Here is a 19,106-nt window from a genome sequence, read left to right on the forward strand (position 1 = left end):
AGACTGTGTTTTTACTCGGTTTTGCCACGGCTGCCCGTGTCTCAGAACTCCATGCTCTTGATGTAGACTTGGTACATTTTCACCGAGATCGGCGTGCAGTCAACTTGGGGTTACTCATGAATCAGTTACCAGACCAAGCACCTCGTTCGTATGTTGTGCAGGCCCTTTCCTCTATCGTTGGTCCAGCGGACGTTGAGGACTTGGCGTTGTGCCCTGTCAGAGCCCTGCACCAGTACATCGAGAGGACCAGATCTTTTCGACAACATAGCAAAAGACTTTTCCTCTCCTGTAACCAGAGTCGGTTGAGGGATATTACCAAAAACACGGTGGCCACCTGGATCCGGTCTTCTATCCTGACCGCCTATCAGAAGGAAGGTTTACCTGCTCCATCTGCTTCTAATCTGCATGAACTCCGTGCCTTGGCTGCCACGACGTCCCTGCACTGCAACACACCCATTCAGCACATTATCACTGGTTGTTTCTGGGCTACGGACTCCATCTTCACCAACTATTATCTGAGGGATATCTCCACAGAAGACATTGAGGGGTTCCATCATCTGGGTCCGGTTGCTGCTGCACAGACTCTGTTGAATACAAGCCGTCCTCGTCGCCGTTGATGTCTGTCTGATTCTGGGCTGCATACCGAGATGTCCATCGAATCGACAGGTGAGGATTGCTTAGACTTTTGTTCTTTTGCACAGTTCACGCACTGGTGCCGGAACTTTTGTCTCGATAACCGTTACCCTGCACTGCATGTGGTTATTTGTTGTCATTATTGAACTAACAGTTCTTTGGTGTACTAGACAGAAAACACTCGGGGGTCTTGTTCTGTTCAATGTTCTGACGGATGCACCTCATTAGGTTGTCGCTTGTTATTACAAAAATAACACTTCAATACGTGAGGGTTACCTAACACCTGCATCCCTGGTGGCTACGACTTCCCACCCTGTCAGAACCAGCATGAGATGTGGCAGCCGCCTCCTGGTCCTTTGTTCTAGGAGTCGCACCTGCCACTGCTGACGGATGCCACCATTCTGGTTGTTGTTACTAACATCACCTGCATTGGTCTGTGACGGGCATCCCTAGGAGGAGAGCTTACCAAGGTTGGCCTTATTCTTCCACTAGTCAGCCTCTTTCCGGTTTGGGGAGTTATCACAAGCATCTACGGATCTCGGCACCCACCACCATCTGTTGAATGCTGCCCTTGTTTGAGGACAGGTAATGTCTAAAGAAATGGAGAAAACTTGGAGAGTTTTCTCTTTTATAGATACATTACCTGTCCTCAAGATTGTATCCCGCCCGGGCCTCCCCGCTTCCTGTTCTCCGTGCGATGCGCTCAGGGAAAAAGAAGGAAGTTACAGTCATGTGACCGGAACTAGAGAGCAGTATGCAGTAGAAGAATTTAGGCCATCCCATTGGTTGTTGGGATGTTTGGACCAGACCACTTGCATGGGGGGGGGGGGGGGGGGGGGAGGTGCCTTTGTTTGAGGACAGGTAATGTATCTATAAAAGAGAAACCACTCCAAGTTTTCTCCATTTTGTAAAAGTTTCTACAATTGCCTTTTAACTTGCAATTCTTTCCAAAACGTGTCTTTCATATATGGTTTGAATGTTCAGTAAGCAAGTTTTTCAACTTGACATCTTGAGTCTATGCATCTGACCCTAATGTAAGATCATGGTTATTTTGAACTTTCTCTGGTTTTTAATTGCTAGTAACTTTATAATTATTTCATGCATATTGCTTTAATATATTTGGTACATGTGTATAACCTTTTTGCAAATGATATTCTTTAAGCTGCATTTTTCTCTTTGATTACAAAATTTAAAGGAGTCTAGTTATGAAATAATACTCCCTTTGTAACGAACTTTAAAAAAAATGTCTAGCAGATATATACAAATGTAGATTGATTTATGTTTTCACTAATCAGCAAATGACACACGAGCCATCATGGCTAATAGGGTCTCCACGAGTACTCAAGTACTCGGGCACGGGCCGAGTCCAACAAGACTTGAGTCCATTCACAGGACTCAACTACCCATACAAGGTGGAATATAATGATCAACTATAATACAATGGACAATGTAGGACAATAATTTCAGCAGTAAATAATCAATGATATAAGTTACACAATAACTATGATTATATGCTAGTTTCTCTTTTAAACTGGCCGGCCGTCCATCAAAACACTGAACATGCAATACAATGTCATGATTTGGCATCCATGTTCAGCGCTGGAATTAAGATGCAAAATGCTATTTTACTTTATTCCTTACTTGGGTACTCGGGTCTGGGTCGAGTTTGACCCTCGAGTACTTGAGTCCAATATCTTGGATGCATGGAGGCCCTAATGGCTAAAAGGTTGCCATTCTGGTTATAAATAGAGAATATTACATGAGTGGATGTTAGATACCATTTATCTTACAATGAGTTGTTTTAAAACATATCTACCAAATGAAAGCAAGATGGATACATTTTTAAACAATGAGTTGTAAGATAAATGGTATCTTTGAAAATGAATGTTGTATTCTATTTCTTACATATCCTGAAAAAACCCAGTTTTAAAATAAATTTAAATTACTTTCCCAACGAAAACCTATTTACGGCCTTTGCACTTATAGCTAACTTGTGAGACACAGACAAGTTAATTTCAAGTTATCATGTATGTCATATAGTGATCGATTTGACCATTCTTTTTTTTATTGGATGGTATGGCATCACCTAGGAGCAGCAAGTTGTATGTCTTTAAAATATTAATGCTTGTATATGTGTTAACGAGCATGTGTTATCAAAAATAACGAATGATGTTCTCACTAATGGGTGTGTAAAAAATATTGTTGATTACTGGGATTTGTGTTTATTAAACAATTGTACAATATTATTTTGTGTTCGGCAGGTCACATGGCATGAAAACCGCAAGTTTCTCAAGGTTGAGTTTCCCACGAGTATCCACTGTGAAAGTGCTACGTATGACATCCAGTTCGGTCACATCAAGCGGCCCACTCACTACAACACCTCTTGGGACAGTGCCAGGTTTGAGGTGGGTGTCAAATAATGATTATTACATGAGCATGTGAGCCAAGTAAAATGTACTTACAGGGATTGTTTGGGGTTTTTCATCACAAAATGTGATCCAATTGGTGCTGTAGCATTTTTTTGTCATCAGATGCAATTATAGACAGTTAAATTATACACTGTTGAAGTGATCTTTCATTCCATTGTTCTGTCTGTGAGAAAGTGCTAACGAAGATTGCATGTGATTAATTTGAGAGAAGCCTGGGTGGTAGAAGTGTTATTTTCCTCTCTCCAAATCATTTGCCTAAAGGCTGAGATAAATATGCACTGTGATGTCATTACATGTAGGTCATAGGGTTTTACGTGCACATTCAGAACAAGTTGTTGTAACGCACACCTAATGTCATTAAAAAAATATTCCTTTTTAAAAAAAATTCATTTAAACTTATTTTTATGCTTGTATCCAATTAAGATTTAAGCACGCTGTCCTGGGCACACACCTTAGTTATCTGGGCTGTTTGTCCAGGACAGTGGGTTAGTTGTTAGTGGTTAGTGAGAGAGAAGAGGGTGTAGTGGCCTTAAAACTCACTCTGGGTGGGAGCAGGTACCGGGCTGCGAACCCTGTACCTACCGGCCTTATGTCTGATGGCTTAACCATGACATCATCACGGTCGCTATTCCTTTTTATTTCTCGTTCCAGCTGGTGTAACAAAGGCCATGGTATGTACTATCCTGTCTGTTGGATGGTGCATATAAAATATCCCTTGCTTCTGATCGGAAAGTGTAGCCCATGAAGTGGCGACAGTGGGTTTTTTCTCTCAGTATCTGTGTGGTCCTTATCCATATGTCTGGCACCATATAACCGTAAATAAAATGTGTTGAGTGCATCGTTAAATAAAACATGTCTTTCTTTTTCTTACTTTTTATTTGTTTTATCTAATATAAGGTAGATGCAGGTAACTCTTACTAAGTTTAACATTTACATTGATGTGTTGATTGTTGCAAATAAAAGGTCCCATGACACTAATTTGAGAGAAGCTTATTTCGTGGAAGTTTTCTCTTATTAAACCATTTGCTTAAACAATATTTTTTCAGCTATGCAATGTGATTGCATTAAAAAAATATTATTTATATTATTTTGTTTATCAACTAATATATGGGAGATAACTCTTACTAAGGTAAACATTTTCACTGATCTGTTGATCTATCTCCTGATAGGTCAAATACAGATTACTCAATTTGTCCTTTTTGTTTTTCATAGGTGTTGATATATATATATATATATGTGTGTACAGTCAAACCTGTCCTAGCGGCCACCTGTACTCAGCGGTCACCTGCCTTAAGCAGCCACTTTTTTCCCTCCCAAACGATTTATAATGTAAATGCACCTGTAATAAGCGGTCACCTGTCTAACATGGCCAGCAGCCACCTAAATCGGATCCCAAATCGCTAAAACACCTGTATTAAGCGGCCACAGTAAAGTTTTTCTATTATATAAAAGAGATATTTTAACAACAGCGATAAAGTGCAGCAAATAACCAGTCTTCACACCTTCAGGAATACTAGTACCCATTCTACATCTCTATTGTGTATCAGTTAAGATAGTATGACTCTGGAATGCATCCAACTGCCTCTGGGCAGGCTAGGCTTGACAGTTGTAGATTCACTTACTATGACAATACACCACATGAAGTAGGAATTAAGTAATTAAATGGAAAAAGAAAACAAATGGTTAATTTAATACATTACATTGGCATTATTTCTGAAGGAGACGACATGTCAGATGTTGATTTATAGTCAACTGTGAAGCACACATCTGTTGACTAGCAGTCAGATGGTAAACCAGAAACAACTAATTTTTTAAAGACTATATATGTGGCAACTTGTACTCAGCAGCCACCTGTCTTAAGCAGCCACTTTTATCTACTCCCTTGTGTGACTGCTTAAGACAGGTTTGACTGTGTGTATATATATATATATATATATATAAACACAAAATATTTTCATTTTGTATGAGTATTGCTGAAACATTTTAATAAAATTTTATATCAATATACAATCAAATTTATAAACAGTGTACAGAGATGTTTGTTATCCCAATGTTTATTGGGTGTTCCTGATCTGAAATTATGTAAGATTTTTGTTTGACCATAAGATCAAGAACAAAAATCAGTGTTAAAAAGTTATTGTTTTTTAGTGCCGTAATTTACTAACGGTGCATGCAAAGGCTTCAAATTCATTTTGTGGAGTGGGAAGCAGTTTTTGCTTCTCAAATTCAAGAAAAAAAAGAGAAAGAAATGTTTTATTTAACGACGCACTCAACACATTTTATTTACGGTTATATGGCGTCAGACATATGGTTAAGGACCACACAGATTGAGATAGGAAACCCGCTGTTGCCACTTCATGGGCTATTCTTTTCGATTAGCAGCAAGAGATCTTTTACATTGTATATGCACGATTCCACAGACAGGGTAGTACATACCACGGCCTTTGATATACCAGTTGTGGTGCACTGGCTGGAACAAGAAATAGCCCAATGGGCCCACTGACAGGGATTGATCCCAGACCGACCGCACATCAAGTGAACACTTTATCACTGGGCTACGTCCTGCCCTCAAATTGAGGATGAAAGCAAATGCTAGAAAGTGAGAAGCAGTTCTAGAAATTACTGTCAAGATGTCATTCCTTGTTTGTTTGTTGTGTAACATTTTTAACAGCATTGCAGAAGACTTGAGGCAAATGTCGATAAAAGCATGAGATATATATTATCTCTCCTGAAAATCAAGACTTTCTTGATAAATCTGGAATGCTGTCAAAAATAAAACGGAAAGCAAAAACTGTTAATCAGAAAGCATATTTTTGTGTATTTGGAGTGACATTTGCTGCCTGCTGCCAGTAATTTTCAAGCCTTGTGCATGATGTATTAGGGCATTTTGACATTATTTAAAACCAAGGTTACATTAAACAATAATGTAATAAAATTTTCAGTGGTGTAGAATTCATTTACCTAAAAAAAATTTTTAATGTTAAGCCGTGATGGATCTAAGGGGGAACCCCATGGGCCTGGGCCCCGCCCCCTCCCCCCCCCCCAATTTTGCGACAGTTAATACATTTTTGTAGTTATATTTTGTTTTTATTTTTTCATTTTTGATGTTGGAGAATCCAAGGAATCTCTTTGTGAACGTGTTACTAGGCCCTCCTAAATGAATTTTCTGGATCCACCACTGTTAAGAATCAGGGTGATCAACAAATCCATTATATTTTCACTCTGTGATCTGACTTTGTTTTAGGTGTGCAGTCACAAGTGGGCTGATCTCTCGGAGTATGATTTCGGTCTATCTGTTCTGAATGACTGCAAGTACGGCTTCTCAACAGTGAACAACGTCATGCGGCTTTCTCTGTGAGTCTAAATGAAAATACACGTCACTGTACATTGTAATTCCACCCTTGTTAAGCTGGGATCCACAGCTCAGTGATGGGCCTGAGGTGTGATGGGTTGTGAGATCATTCGCCCTTTGTGGACCTCTCTCTTTTTTTCTGTCCAGATTCTGGTCAAAGTATGTGTTGTCCTGTCTTTGGGAAAGTGCATATAAAAGATCACTTATTGGTAATAAAAAAATATAACACGTTTCTTCTGACTACATGTCACAAAGACCAAATATTTGATTGTTAATGATTAATAAATCAAGGTGCTCTAGTGATATTGTTACACAAAAACAAACTTTTAACTAAACCTTTGCAACAAAAAACCTGTATCCACCTCTGACAAGGAAAAAAATATTGTCTCAAGACAACTGTTAAGTCTTTGAAATGTAACGTATATGTATATTCATTTGTCTTTGTTGTTCTTTATTCCAGGCTGCGTTCTCCAAAAGCACCTGATGAACATGCAGACATGGGAAGTCATGAATTTACGTATGCGCTTATGCCACACAAAGGTAAGTTTGTTTAATGCTTGTAAAGTTACAACATATCTTATGAAAATCCATTAAGTCTTAGCATTATGGTTACGTTTGTCATGTAACTGTCAAGATTAGATAACAAAATAGAATATTACATGAAAAGCTTAGTCTGTTGGATGAAATGGAACACTCGTCTGTTTTTCTCTGTCACCTTCGAGCCTGGTGGATCTGCTTGGGAGTAACTGTCCTATAGATGAAGCATTTGATAGAGATTCATAGAATCAACCACTATTTTGCCAAATGCCTATTGGACTCTGCATTGTGCAAATATACGTCCCTGACCATGTATTACGTTTTTTTTGTTCAGATTTAGTAGACTCTTGATGGGCCAGTGATAGAAATAAGCAGAAAGTTTCACAAGTCCACAGGACAAGTACATGTAGAAATCTACTTATCTGCCAATATGTATACTTGTCCAAATAAGTGGTTTGTTTTATTAAAGTGTAGGACAATATTTTTGATTGCTCAAAATTAAACTGCATTGAACATTTTTACTTGTCCACTGGACAACCATTGAGGTACATTTTGCTTGTCCAAGTAGATTTTCATTTCTCGAGACAAACGGACAAGTGCTTATTTCGAACACTGTGGGCCACGCTGTCTCAGTTGTTTATAAGTTGGGCATCTCAGAAGGTTGTGCTCTGTTGTTTGGTTTTCTACACCACGTGTCAGCTGCAAGTATTCACAGACATACCAAGTACTTACATATACCAGTCTCTAAGTGACACACCCTAGTTTTTAAACACTACAACATGTTTTTTACTATTACAGCCATTTTTATACACCCATCTATATGTCGTATTATGGTATGGCATTGTTTTTCTGTCTGTCCGTCTGTACATCAGTGTGTTAACGTTTTCTTGTCCGGACCATATCTTGCATACAGATTCATACAGGACCATCAAAACGCACATGTATGAACAACTTGGGATGGTGGTGTGTCGCTTACTATTACTAGGTCACTGTGACCTGCCTTTCATGGTTGTACTGTACATAACAGTAAATCCTTGTCTGGATCATATCTTGCATACAGATACATACAGGACCATCACAGTAGCAAATAAACATGACTGAAAGGTTATTTTGCTGTATGAAGTCTTTTTGAACTGTACAAATTTCTTTATACATTTTGGTGTATACATTTTGCCACCAATGGGAAGTTTTACTGCGACAGCAGTAATTTTTATCCCATGGCACAAGAGTGCCCTCAGTGACACACATGACCTATGGCAATTTATATCACAATGACGTCAATTGCCATTGGTGACATCATCAAGGTTGAGCCCTGATTAGGTGGTCTTTACAGATTAATTAATTATCTACTACTGACTTGCAAAATTGAAAATTAAATAGCAGAACTCTATTGGCCAATATAATCTTGTTTTTATTACCACAGGTGTCGTTAAACAAAACAAACTTAACTTTATTACCACAGACAACATGCTCACCAATAGGCAGACGTATTTAAGTATTTGGCACCTCTAGACCACTAATATTATTCTCCCCACCCCTACTTAGTGGAAAGTGGAATTTCATGCAGCAAGCAAAAAAAAACCCTCTTTTTTTTTTCCAAGATTTTTATATCCCCTAAAATTTAGCGCCCGAGGCCAGGGCCTAGTCATCCTGTGTGCAAATACAGGTCTGCTGGTAGGTATATTTAACCCAATGAACCAAAATACATATATGTATGTGCATATGTATGTACTGTCTCACAAATATACCAACTTGAAGGTACTAGTTTACATTAAACAAAATAACAAATAAAATTAGTGTTTGATCAATTTCTTTTAATATGCATATCAGTGTAAAAGCCTTTCCTGACAATTCCCTTGAACGTGATGGATTAATGGGGGTAACATTTTTAATGAAAATAGTAATGTCTTTAAATTGTTGCAATGAAAAGCCATTAAAATTATTTTAAAAATATTTGGTGGATGCTTTTATCTTCTTAGTTATATAATGTCTTCATTATGTCCACAGCAAATGCAAATATCTTCTGTTGTTTAAAGTAATGTATTTCAATTATAATTGCAAAAGAAACCTTTGGAAAAATGTATGTTTCGTTGTTAATTAATTAAAGAATTGTTTTTGTTTCTAAATGTGCACATAATGGCAGTTAAGGGATTGGTCGTGATGGGTTTTAATGAGTTATTGTCTATCTTTTAGAGAAGCTTTTAGTCTAATGAATGACAGACTGATGATTAAATTAATGATTGTTTTAATGTCACCGACAGCCTGGAAACATGGGCACGGTGGCAGTACATTGTTTATCATGCAGCATGAACACGTCAATACATGTATATAATGATCTTGGCAACTTCCTGTTAAGTGAACATTGATAACATGCACATATTATATACTGGCATATGACATACTTTAAGACTGATTACATGGATGGTTGTTGACAAGTGTGTTTTAACAAAGCTCATTATTAAAACAAAAATATGAATAATATACTTTTCATTAAATCCCTTCTTTTTTTAAATCATTACCTAAATTTTTTTTTTTTTCTGCTGCTTTCCACTACAATATAATACCGGTAATCAATTTCGAAATTACCCAGTTTTAAAATAAATGTATTTTGATTTATTCTTGTACATGGATGTAAATGTAATTAAATACCCAGTAAACTGTTTTTGTCTTCTATATTTGACTGTAGATGTGTTGGTGTCTGTCCATAAAGAATACTACTATGTTTGTTCAGCAGACCAGATAGATACATAGTCTAATATAAAATGTAGTCACCCAGGCTGGTGTAAATAACAAAAGATAAACAGTGTAAAAAAAGAAAAAAAAAAATTCATCATAGTTAATGGGATGGCCACTCAACTACCTGCATAAGGTCACAGATACATATACACAATAAACAGAATTTCACAGATTCTTGTATTCTTTGTTGATTTCAAAGTTTATTAATTTATTATTTTTGATGATTTGTTAGCAGAATGTACACATACATTACAAGCAACCTGACATTTATATTTGAGGTCTTTTTATAAATGTTGTGAAACTAGTGATATGAAAACAGAAATGATGATGGTTTGATTGTTTGAACAGAAAGAGGTGTTAACAGCTGTTTGAGTTTGCTGAAATCTTCATCAGCTTGTTAATGGTTGTACCAGGTCTGTAATACATTGACCACATACACCAGCGGTATTTTAAGTGTAGACAAACAAGAAATTGATCAATCTATTTTGGCTTGTTTGTGTTTGAGTGCATCATGCACTGTCGGTGTTAGTGGCGTGAGTGGTTGAGTACACATGCAGCTCAGAGCTTAAAGTACTAGTCTTGTGTTTGATGCTTCAGTTTGTCAATCTCTCAGTTCAAATCAGTGTTCCAAGACTGGTATAGTAACAGTTGTGGAATGTGCTGTCTTGTCTGTAGCTTAGTGATAAAGCACTAATCCAAGATGGTATTGAGTTCAGTTCGTCTTGATGGAACCACTGAGTTATTTTATGCTATAATTTTGTCCATGAATTGTATATGAAAGACTGTGGTAGGTGCTGTCTTGTCTACAGCTTAGTGGTGGAGTGCTGACCTAAGATGTGATGGGTCATGGGATCAATCCCTCCTGTTGGAACCATTGGGGTATTTTGTGTTCTAATTAATGTTCCATAACTCATAATAAAAATGTCTGTTATGTGCTTTTTTGTCTGATAAAAGATCCCTTTCTGCTAATTAGAAGGAATAATTTATGTGACAGAAGCAGTTTTTTTTCTCTTTTGACACTTAATACCACAGATTAAACAGTACGCTGTGACAATTCCATGTCAGTGTTAGACAGTGTCAACAAATATGGAGTCCGGCCTGTGGATACTGAATATATCCAGTGATGAAGTGGATACAGTTAACATTTATTATCAATTTTATGTCCCACGTGAAATGTTTTCATTTGTCATTTGCTTTAGTAGGTGATAAATGGAAATTATTTCATGAGGGACATGAACTTGATTAATGGTATTGAATATTCTATTTATTGTTCCAGCCCAGTTTTAATGTTTCATTTTGAGGACATTTTATTAGATACTGACTTCTCATAAGCCATTTTATACCTATGCAGATATTACGTTTTATTTTGCAGTAGTAATTTTTAATGTAAATATGTTCAGTAAATATATTGGTGTAAACTTAAGAGCACATGCTGTATTGGTGATGCCGTATTTAAATAGCTTTCCAATCTGTCATTGTCACTACAAATACTGATAAAACACTCAAATGAATGTAGATATATATACTCTTCAAAAAAACTAGGGGAACTCTAATAAGAATTTACAATTGCCAAAATTGTAAGGTATATTAGCTGTGGGGAATGGTTATATGATAATAGTGAATTAATTGGGCAAACATTACAACCGGTAGTTCAGTATTACAGTAGGTTTTATGACCACCAAAGATCTTGAAGGACAATTGGGGTCAGAAGTGAAATTTGAAAGTTGATGGGGGTTTTTATCATTAAATCGCAAATTCAAACAATAAAATTTACTAAAAACAAAACAATAATAACTTTATGATCAACAGAATGAAAAATATTGACAGAAATAATGTTCCACAGTGGTTAATCGACCTTCCTGCAAATTGTCAAAATCAAAAATGAAACCCCACGCACGTTTACGGGGCAACTGCGTGATGCACGTGCAAACTATGGAATGTGTTTCGGTGTGTTGATAAACAGACCTGAATGTTCTTTACTAGGATGTCTGTGGTCAAAACATATGTTCGGTCTAATAGTTGATATTAACATTACTATTTCAGGTTCCCCTACATTTTTTTGAAAAGTATATACATGTATATAAAGACATCCAAATATAAGCATATTAAAAACAGCTGGTTGATCAAGATATTGCATCTGTTTGCACGAAGTGTTTTCATTATACATCTACATGTATAAAATATTCCATGCTGGTTTGTTTTAATTGCCAATAACAGGGGCGTAGCCCAGAAAAAAAATTGACATTACACAGTTAAAGGCGTTTTTTTTGTTCAATATGTAATTAAAATAAATGCCCAGCTGGTCTGATTGGTATCATTATATAACCTGCTAGAATGATAATTATTATATATTTTTATATTACTGGCATAAAATTTGGGTTTTTTACAAGAACAGCTACATTGTGTACTGTAATAAAATATAGTTCTGTTTGCATTATTTATTTATTTATTGATTTCGAGTTTATTTGTTGATTCCTCAACAGCTATGTTTTTTTTATATATTTATACATGTATATATATTTATATATATATATATATATATATATATATTGGTGTAGGAAGCAGGTGGGGGGGTGGAGGCAACGGGGGCATGTGCCCCCCACTTTGTGAGAGCAGCTATGTTTTTTATATACATGTATTTATATATACTCTTCAAAAAAAGAAACGCAAAAGGGTACAAATGGGTTATAACTCCAATTTTATGTTTCCTACCGGTTCATGCTTTGTGAATATAAGGTCACTGCATGTCCCAAACACATTCCCACGGTTACATTCGATAAAACGCAGCTACTGTACAATAAAGTTCCAAAATGTGAATATTCGCAAAAACGCAGCCACGTGCAAACCATGTCACCACTGCACGTGCGTTGTCTGCACATGCAACATGAACACCGACAGTATAAAAGTGCAGGGTGTTCGCTTGCCTGGCCTCTGTAACTGGCCGACAGTTGACAATCCAGGACATGTCACGTCTCAGTGAACCGCAGAGAAACAATGCCATCGGCCGACTAGACGCAGGCAAATCCAGAACGGCCGTTGCCAGGGCATTCCATGTGTCCCCAAGCACCATCTCCAGACTGTGGGACCGTTACCAGCAACATGGATCAACACGTGACCTCCCTAGATCCGGTCGACCACAGGTCACTACCCCCGGGCAGGACAGCTACATCTGGGTACGCCACCTTCGGGAACGATTGACTACTGCCACCTCCACAGCCGCAGCAATACCAGGTTTGCGCAGGATATCCGACCAGACCGTACGGAACCGCCTACGTGAGGTAGGAATTCGTGCCAGACGTCCAGTTCGAGGTGTCATCTTAACACCACAACACTGTCGACTCCGACTGCAGTGGTGCCAGATTCATCGACAATGGCCTCAACTGCGATGGAGACAGGTGTGGTTCAGTGACGAGTCCCGATTTCTGCTCCGACGTCATGATGGAAGATGTCGCGTGTATAGGAGTCGTGGTGAACGTTATGCGGCAAACTGCATGCAGGAAGTGGACAGATTCGGCGGGGGTAGTGTCATGGTGTGGGCAGCCATCTCACACACTGGCAGAAGTGACCTGGTCCACGTGCAGGGCAACCTGAATGCACAGGGCTACATTGACCAGATCCTCCGGCCACACATCGTTCCAGTTATGGCCAACGCCAACGCAGTGTTCCAACATGACAACGCCAGGCCTCACACAGCACGTCTCACAACGGCTTTCCTACAGAACAACAACATTAATGTCCTTCCTTGGCCATCGATATCACCGGATTTGAACCCAATTGAGCATCTATGGGACGAGTTGGACCGACACCTCCGACAGCGACAACCACAGCCCCAGACCCTGCCCGAGCTGGCAGCAGCCTTGCAGGCCGAGTGGGCCACCATCCCCCGGGACGTCATCCGTACTCTGGTTGCTTCAATGGGCAGGCGGTGCCAGGCAGTTGTCAACACACGCGGAGGCCACACCCGGTATTGACCTTGGTGGTGTGTCCTATCACTTACTCACAATGGACTAGAGTGAATTGTGAACAATCCTGCAACATTTGGTAATTATCGGACTCACCATTCAATAATTAAATCAATTCTCCAAATGTTACGACAATGTGGTTTTGCGTTTCTTCTTTTGAAGAGTATATATATAAATATTATATATTTTTATATTACTGGCATGAAATTTGGGTTTTTTACAAGAACAGCTACATTGTGTACTGTAATAAAATATAGTTCTGTTTGCATTATTTATTTATTTATTTCGAGTTTATTTGTTGATTCCTCAATCTGTACCAATCCTTGTTTCCATCCATAAAATCTATCTGTCCATTTATCCATCTGTATCTTCACCCATTAATCTTCCATTATCCATTAAGTCCCAAACATCCACACACATGGTAATCTGTTTAAACCTATATGTACATACATGTATATGTCTACCAAACAGGAATCTTATTTTTTACACAGCTCATTGGCATAGGAAGCAGGTGGGGGGTTGAGGCAAGGGGGGCATGTGCCCACCACTTTGTGAGAGCAGCTATGTTGTTTTATATATTTATACATGTATATATATTTATATATATATATATATATATATATTGGTGTAGGAAGCAGGTTGGGGGGTGGAGGCAAGGGGGGCATGTGCCCCCCACTTTGTGAGAGCAGGATATATATAATATATATATATGTGCCCCCCACTGTGTGTGTGTGTGCCCCCCCCCCCCCCCCACACACACACACACTTTTTGGCACCTTCCTACACCCATGCACCTATTTGCAAGAATGTGTGAGATTTTTTTAACCATATTTATTCATTCTTTTAAAAAGATTTATATGCATGTGTTTATGTATCCAATTAAGGTTCAAACAAGCTTTCCTGGGCATTCACCTCAGTGGGCTATGTCAGGACTGTGGGTTATGGTTAATTACACCTAGACCCACTTAGTCATTAATACTCACTCTGGGTGGATCTGGTACTGAAATACAAACCCATGCTATGGAACCTTGGTCCCCTCTGGTTCGACACAGATAAAGGAAACAAGTTAAGCCATGATCCACCTGCCTTAATTACACCTAGACCCACTTAGTCATTAATACTCACTCTGGGTGGATCTGGTACTGAAATACAAACCCATGCTATGGAACCTATGGTCCCCTCTGGTTCGACTGTTTGGGGACAGATAAAGGAAACAAGTTAAGCCATGATCCACCTGCCTTAATTACACCTAGACCCACTTAGTCATTAATACTCACTCTGGGTGGATCTGGTACTGAAATACAAACCCATGCTATGGAACCTATGGTCCCCTCTGGTTCGACTGTTTGGGGACAGATAAAGGAAACAAGTTAAGCCATGATCCACCTGCCTTAATTACACCTAGACCCACTTAGTCATTAATACTCACTCTGGGTGGATCTGGTACTGAAATACAAACCCATGCTATGGAACCTATGGTCCCCTCTGGTTCGACTGTTTGGGGACAGATAAAGGAAACAAGTTAAGCCATGATCCACCTGCCTTAATTACACCTAGACCCACTTAGTCATTAATACTCACTCTGGGTGGATCTGGTACTGAAATACAAACCCATGCTATGGAACCTATAGCCCCCTCTGGTTCGACTGTTTGGGGACAGATAAAGGAAACAAGTTAAGCCATGATCCACCTGCCTTAATTACACCTAGACCCACTTAGTCATTAATACTCACTCTGGGTGGATCTGGTACTGAAATACAAACCCATGCTATGGAACCTATGGTCCCCTCTGGTTCGACTGTTTGGGGACAGATAAAGGAAACAAGTTAAGCCATGATCCACCTGCCTTAATTACACCTAGACCCACTTAGTCATTAATACTCACTCTGGGTGGATCTGGTACTGAAATACAAACCCATGCTATGGAACCTATGGTCCCCTCTGGTTCGACTGTTTGGGGACAGATAAAGGAAACAAGTTAAGCCATGATCCACCTGCCTTAATTACACCTAGACCCACTTAGTCATTAATACTCACTCTGGGTGGATCTGGTACTGAAATACAAACCCATGCTATGGAACCTATGGTCCCCTCTGGTTCGACTGTTTGGGGACAGATAAAGGAAACAAGTTAAGCCATGATCCACCTGCCTTAATTACACCTAGACCCACTTAGTCATTAATACTCACTCTGGGTGGATCTGGTACTGAAATACAAACCCATGCTATGGAACCTATAGCCCCCTCTGGTTCGACTGTTTGGGGACAGATAAAGGAAACAAGTTAAGCCATGATCCACCTGCCTTAATTACACCTAGACCCACTTAGTCATTAATACTCACTCTGGGTGGATCTGGTACTGAAATACAAACCCATGCTATGGAACCTATGGTCCCCTCTGGTTCGACTGTTTGGGGACAGATAAAGGAAACAAGTTAAGCCATGATCCACCTGCCTTAATTACACCTAGACCCACTTAGTCATTAATACTCACTCTGGGTGGATCTGGTACTGAAATACAAACCCATGCTATGGAACCTATGGTCCCCTCTGGTTCGACTGTTTGGGGACAGATAAAGGAAACAAGTTAAGCCATGATCCACCTGCCTTAATTACACCTAGACCCACTTAGTCATTAATACTCACTCTGGGTGGATCTGGTACTGAAATACAAATCCATGCTATGGAACCTATGGTCCCCTCTGGTTCGACTGTTTGGGGACAGATAAAGGAAACAAGTTAAGCCATGATCCACCTGCCTTAATTACACCTAGACCCACTTAGTCATTAATACTCACTCTGGGTGGATCTGGTACTGAAATACAAACCCATGCTATGGAACCTATAGCCCCCTCTGGTTCGACTGTTTGGGGACAGATAAAGGAAACAAGTTAAGCCATGATCCACCTGCCTTAATTTTTGTCCAAATAGCTTAACCACTGAAGCCGGAAGAATGGAACCACGTGGTTACATGTATATATCCTAAATATATTGGATATCAGTTTTAATGACATCTCATCAACTGTTTACGATGTTGGCCAACATGTCAACTCCAAACTATCCACTGAAATTAACACTACAGATACATGTACTAATAGCCAAACTAATAAAGTTCTGCACTTAAAAGTTTAACAGATTTGAAGTGGTGGTAATTTGACCAATTGACAAGCTAGCTATGGTAAAACTTATGGAGTACTTAATTAAGACATGTTTTAGGCTAATATTCAGTTTAAACTGGTTAAATTAAAATATTTTTTGTTTTATGTGGACCTTGTTATCTTTAGCTCCTTGTGTTTAAACAAACATTTACAGATGCACTTGTTTGAAATGCACAGTAAAGTGATTGATGGTGTAAAAGTTAACCCCATTTGTAATTTAAATATGCAAGGACCTTAACTAAATTGTAGATGGAACAGATGTCTTATATTTTTTAACTTGATGTTTTAAGAGCATAGTAGTTAAAGTTTCTTTTGTTTAATGACACCACTAGAGCACATTGTTTTGTTAATCATCGGCTGTTGGATGTCAAACATTTGGTAATTCTGACAGTCTTAGAGAAGAAGCCTGCTACATTGATCCATTAGTAGCAAGGAATCTTTTATGTGCACCATCCCAGAGACAGGATAGCACATACCACAGCCTTTGATATATACAAGTCATGGTGAACTGACTGGAATGAGAAATAGCCCAATGGGATCGATTCTAAACTGACCATGCATCAGGTGAGTGCTTTACCACTGAGCTACACCCACCACCCCACACCACACACACCCCTGGGCTAAATAGAAACAGAATCCTACACATGTTCTTTTATATACTATTTGCAGGTAACTTACAATTTTTTATGTTAATTTATTCAACTTGTTCTTGTCACTTTAATAAGTTTTGAAACAATTTTTTATGAAATAGGTGTTACTTAATGGTCACTCACATACATGTAGTACTCTTTATAATAAGACTGATGTATATCTAGCTTTCATCTTTCTTGGGTTTTTTTGACAAAGCTTATGATAATTTTGGGTTTTATTTCATGTGGGGTAGGGACATAGCCCAGTGGTAAAGCACTCGCCTTATGCACAGTCTGTCTAGGATCGATCCCCATCGGTTGGCCCATTGGGCTATTTCTTATACAAGCCAGTGCACGATGACTGGTATATCAAAGGTTGTGGTGTATGCTATCCTGTCTCTGTGATAGTGCATATAAAAGATCCCTTGCTACTAATGGAAAAATAATAGCGGGTTTTTTCTCTAAGACTATGTCAAAATTACTAAGTGTTTGACATTCATTGGCTGATGATTAATAAATCAATGTGTTCTAGTGGTGTCATTAAACAAAACAAATTAACATTTTATTTCATGGGTTTTGTTGTTTTTTAAACCATCAGCTGTAATTGTTTTTCGATAGGGAGCTTGCAGGATGCCGGTGTGATTCAGCAGGCTTACAACCTCAACAGTCCTCTCGTTGTCCAGTATGTCCCACAGGTTCCGTCCACCACAGCAGGTTTCTTCTCACTCAGTACACCACAGGTTGTGCTGGAAGCTGTAAAGATGGTAAGCAGTATTCTCAGTATGATACATAATATTTATATATAAATTTTGCAGTATGTAGATGTTTAATACTAAAGTATTTTCTTTATCTGTGGTCATTATATTTGGTTTTATTCATTTTTAATATATGTCTAAAGTTTTTATGAATTTCAGGTTACTTGTAGAATTTTTAGTAATTTTTTTTTTTTTGTTATTTTTGTTCACTTTCAGGATTTTACAACTTTTATCCAGTATTCATTAAAAAACCTTCACTAAATTATAGCAAAATATGGCATTTGCAACAAATACAATTCATCTTTAACTTCAAACTTGAAATGACTCGCATATAACTACAACTAAATATACATGTAGTCTATAGCCTAACTGCTACTTATCGATCAATATTCTCCAAAAATAAGATATTCATGTGTATTTGTCATTGAAAAATGAAAAATGGTAAAACCTGAATTAGTTAAAATGAATACAACAGTAAAATTGCAGTATATAAAACATGGGATAGTCTGCCAGTGTTAGCCGATACAGGAAGTCCCTGTCTCAAATGAGTGAAGTTAATTTGAAAAATGGCTCCAGATGTAAGTGTCTGCAAACAAGAGAAGTAAATTTAATCAAGGGAAGTATCACCAGGAAACTGTCCTCAAGTGGAACAAAAAATAAAGAAGAAAAAAAGTAATTTGGCCTACAAAACACCAAGCTGTTTTCATTACAGCTTTACACTGCGCGGAAGGAAAAGATTGAGAAGTATTGGATTAAGTACACAATTCCGGGGTTTTTTCATCAAAATTTCATGGAAAAGCAGTCACTTATTGTTTGGGAACTTGACAAATGTTTTTTGTTGACTCGAAAGTTACAGTGTTTGTTTGTTTTATTGATAACATGTTTTTTGTTGACTCGAAAGTTATAGTGTTTGTTT

The 19,106-nt window shown here is 38.3% G+C and overlaps 1 protein-coding gene across 1 annotated transcript in view; it reads left to right on the forward strand.

The window, feature by feature from the left end:
- LOC121371616 (alpha-mannosidase 2C1-like) overlaps positions 1-19,106 on the forward strand; it is a 61,100-nt gene that overhangs the window by 33,897 nt on the left and 8,097 nt on the right. The window contains exons 26-29 of the mRNA XM_041497632.1: positions 2,895-3,038; positions 6,307-6,416; positions 6,875-6,954; positions 18,054-18,199. Of these exons, the coding sequence (XP_041353566.1) occupies positions 2,895-3,038; positions 6,307-6,416; positions 6,875-6,954; positions 18,054-18,199 (480 nt within the window). The remainder of the gene's footprint in view (positions 1-2,894; positions 3,039-6,306; positions 6,417-6,874; positions 6,955-18,053; positions 18,200-19,106) is intronic.

This window comes from Gigantopelta aegis, chromosome 4 (genome assembly GCF_016097555.1).
Source record: "Gigantopelta aegis isolate Gae_Host chromosome 4, Gae_host_genome, whole genome shotgun sequence".
NCBI lineage: Eukaryota > Metazoa > Mollusca > Gastropoda > Neomphalida > Peltospiridae > Gigantopelta > Gigantopelta aegis.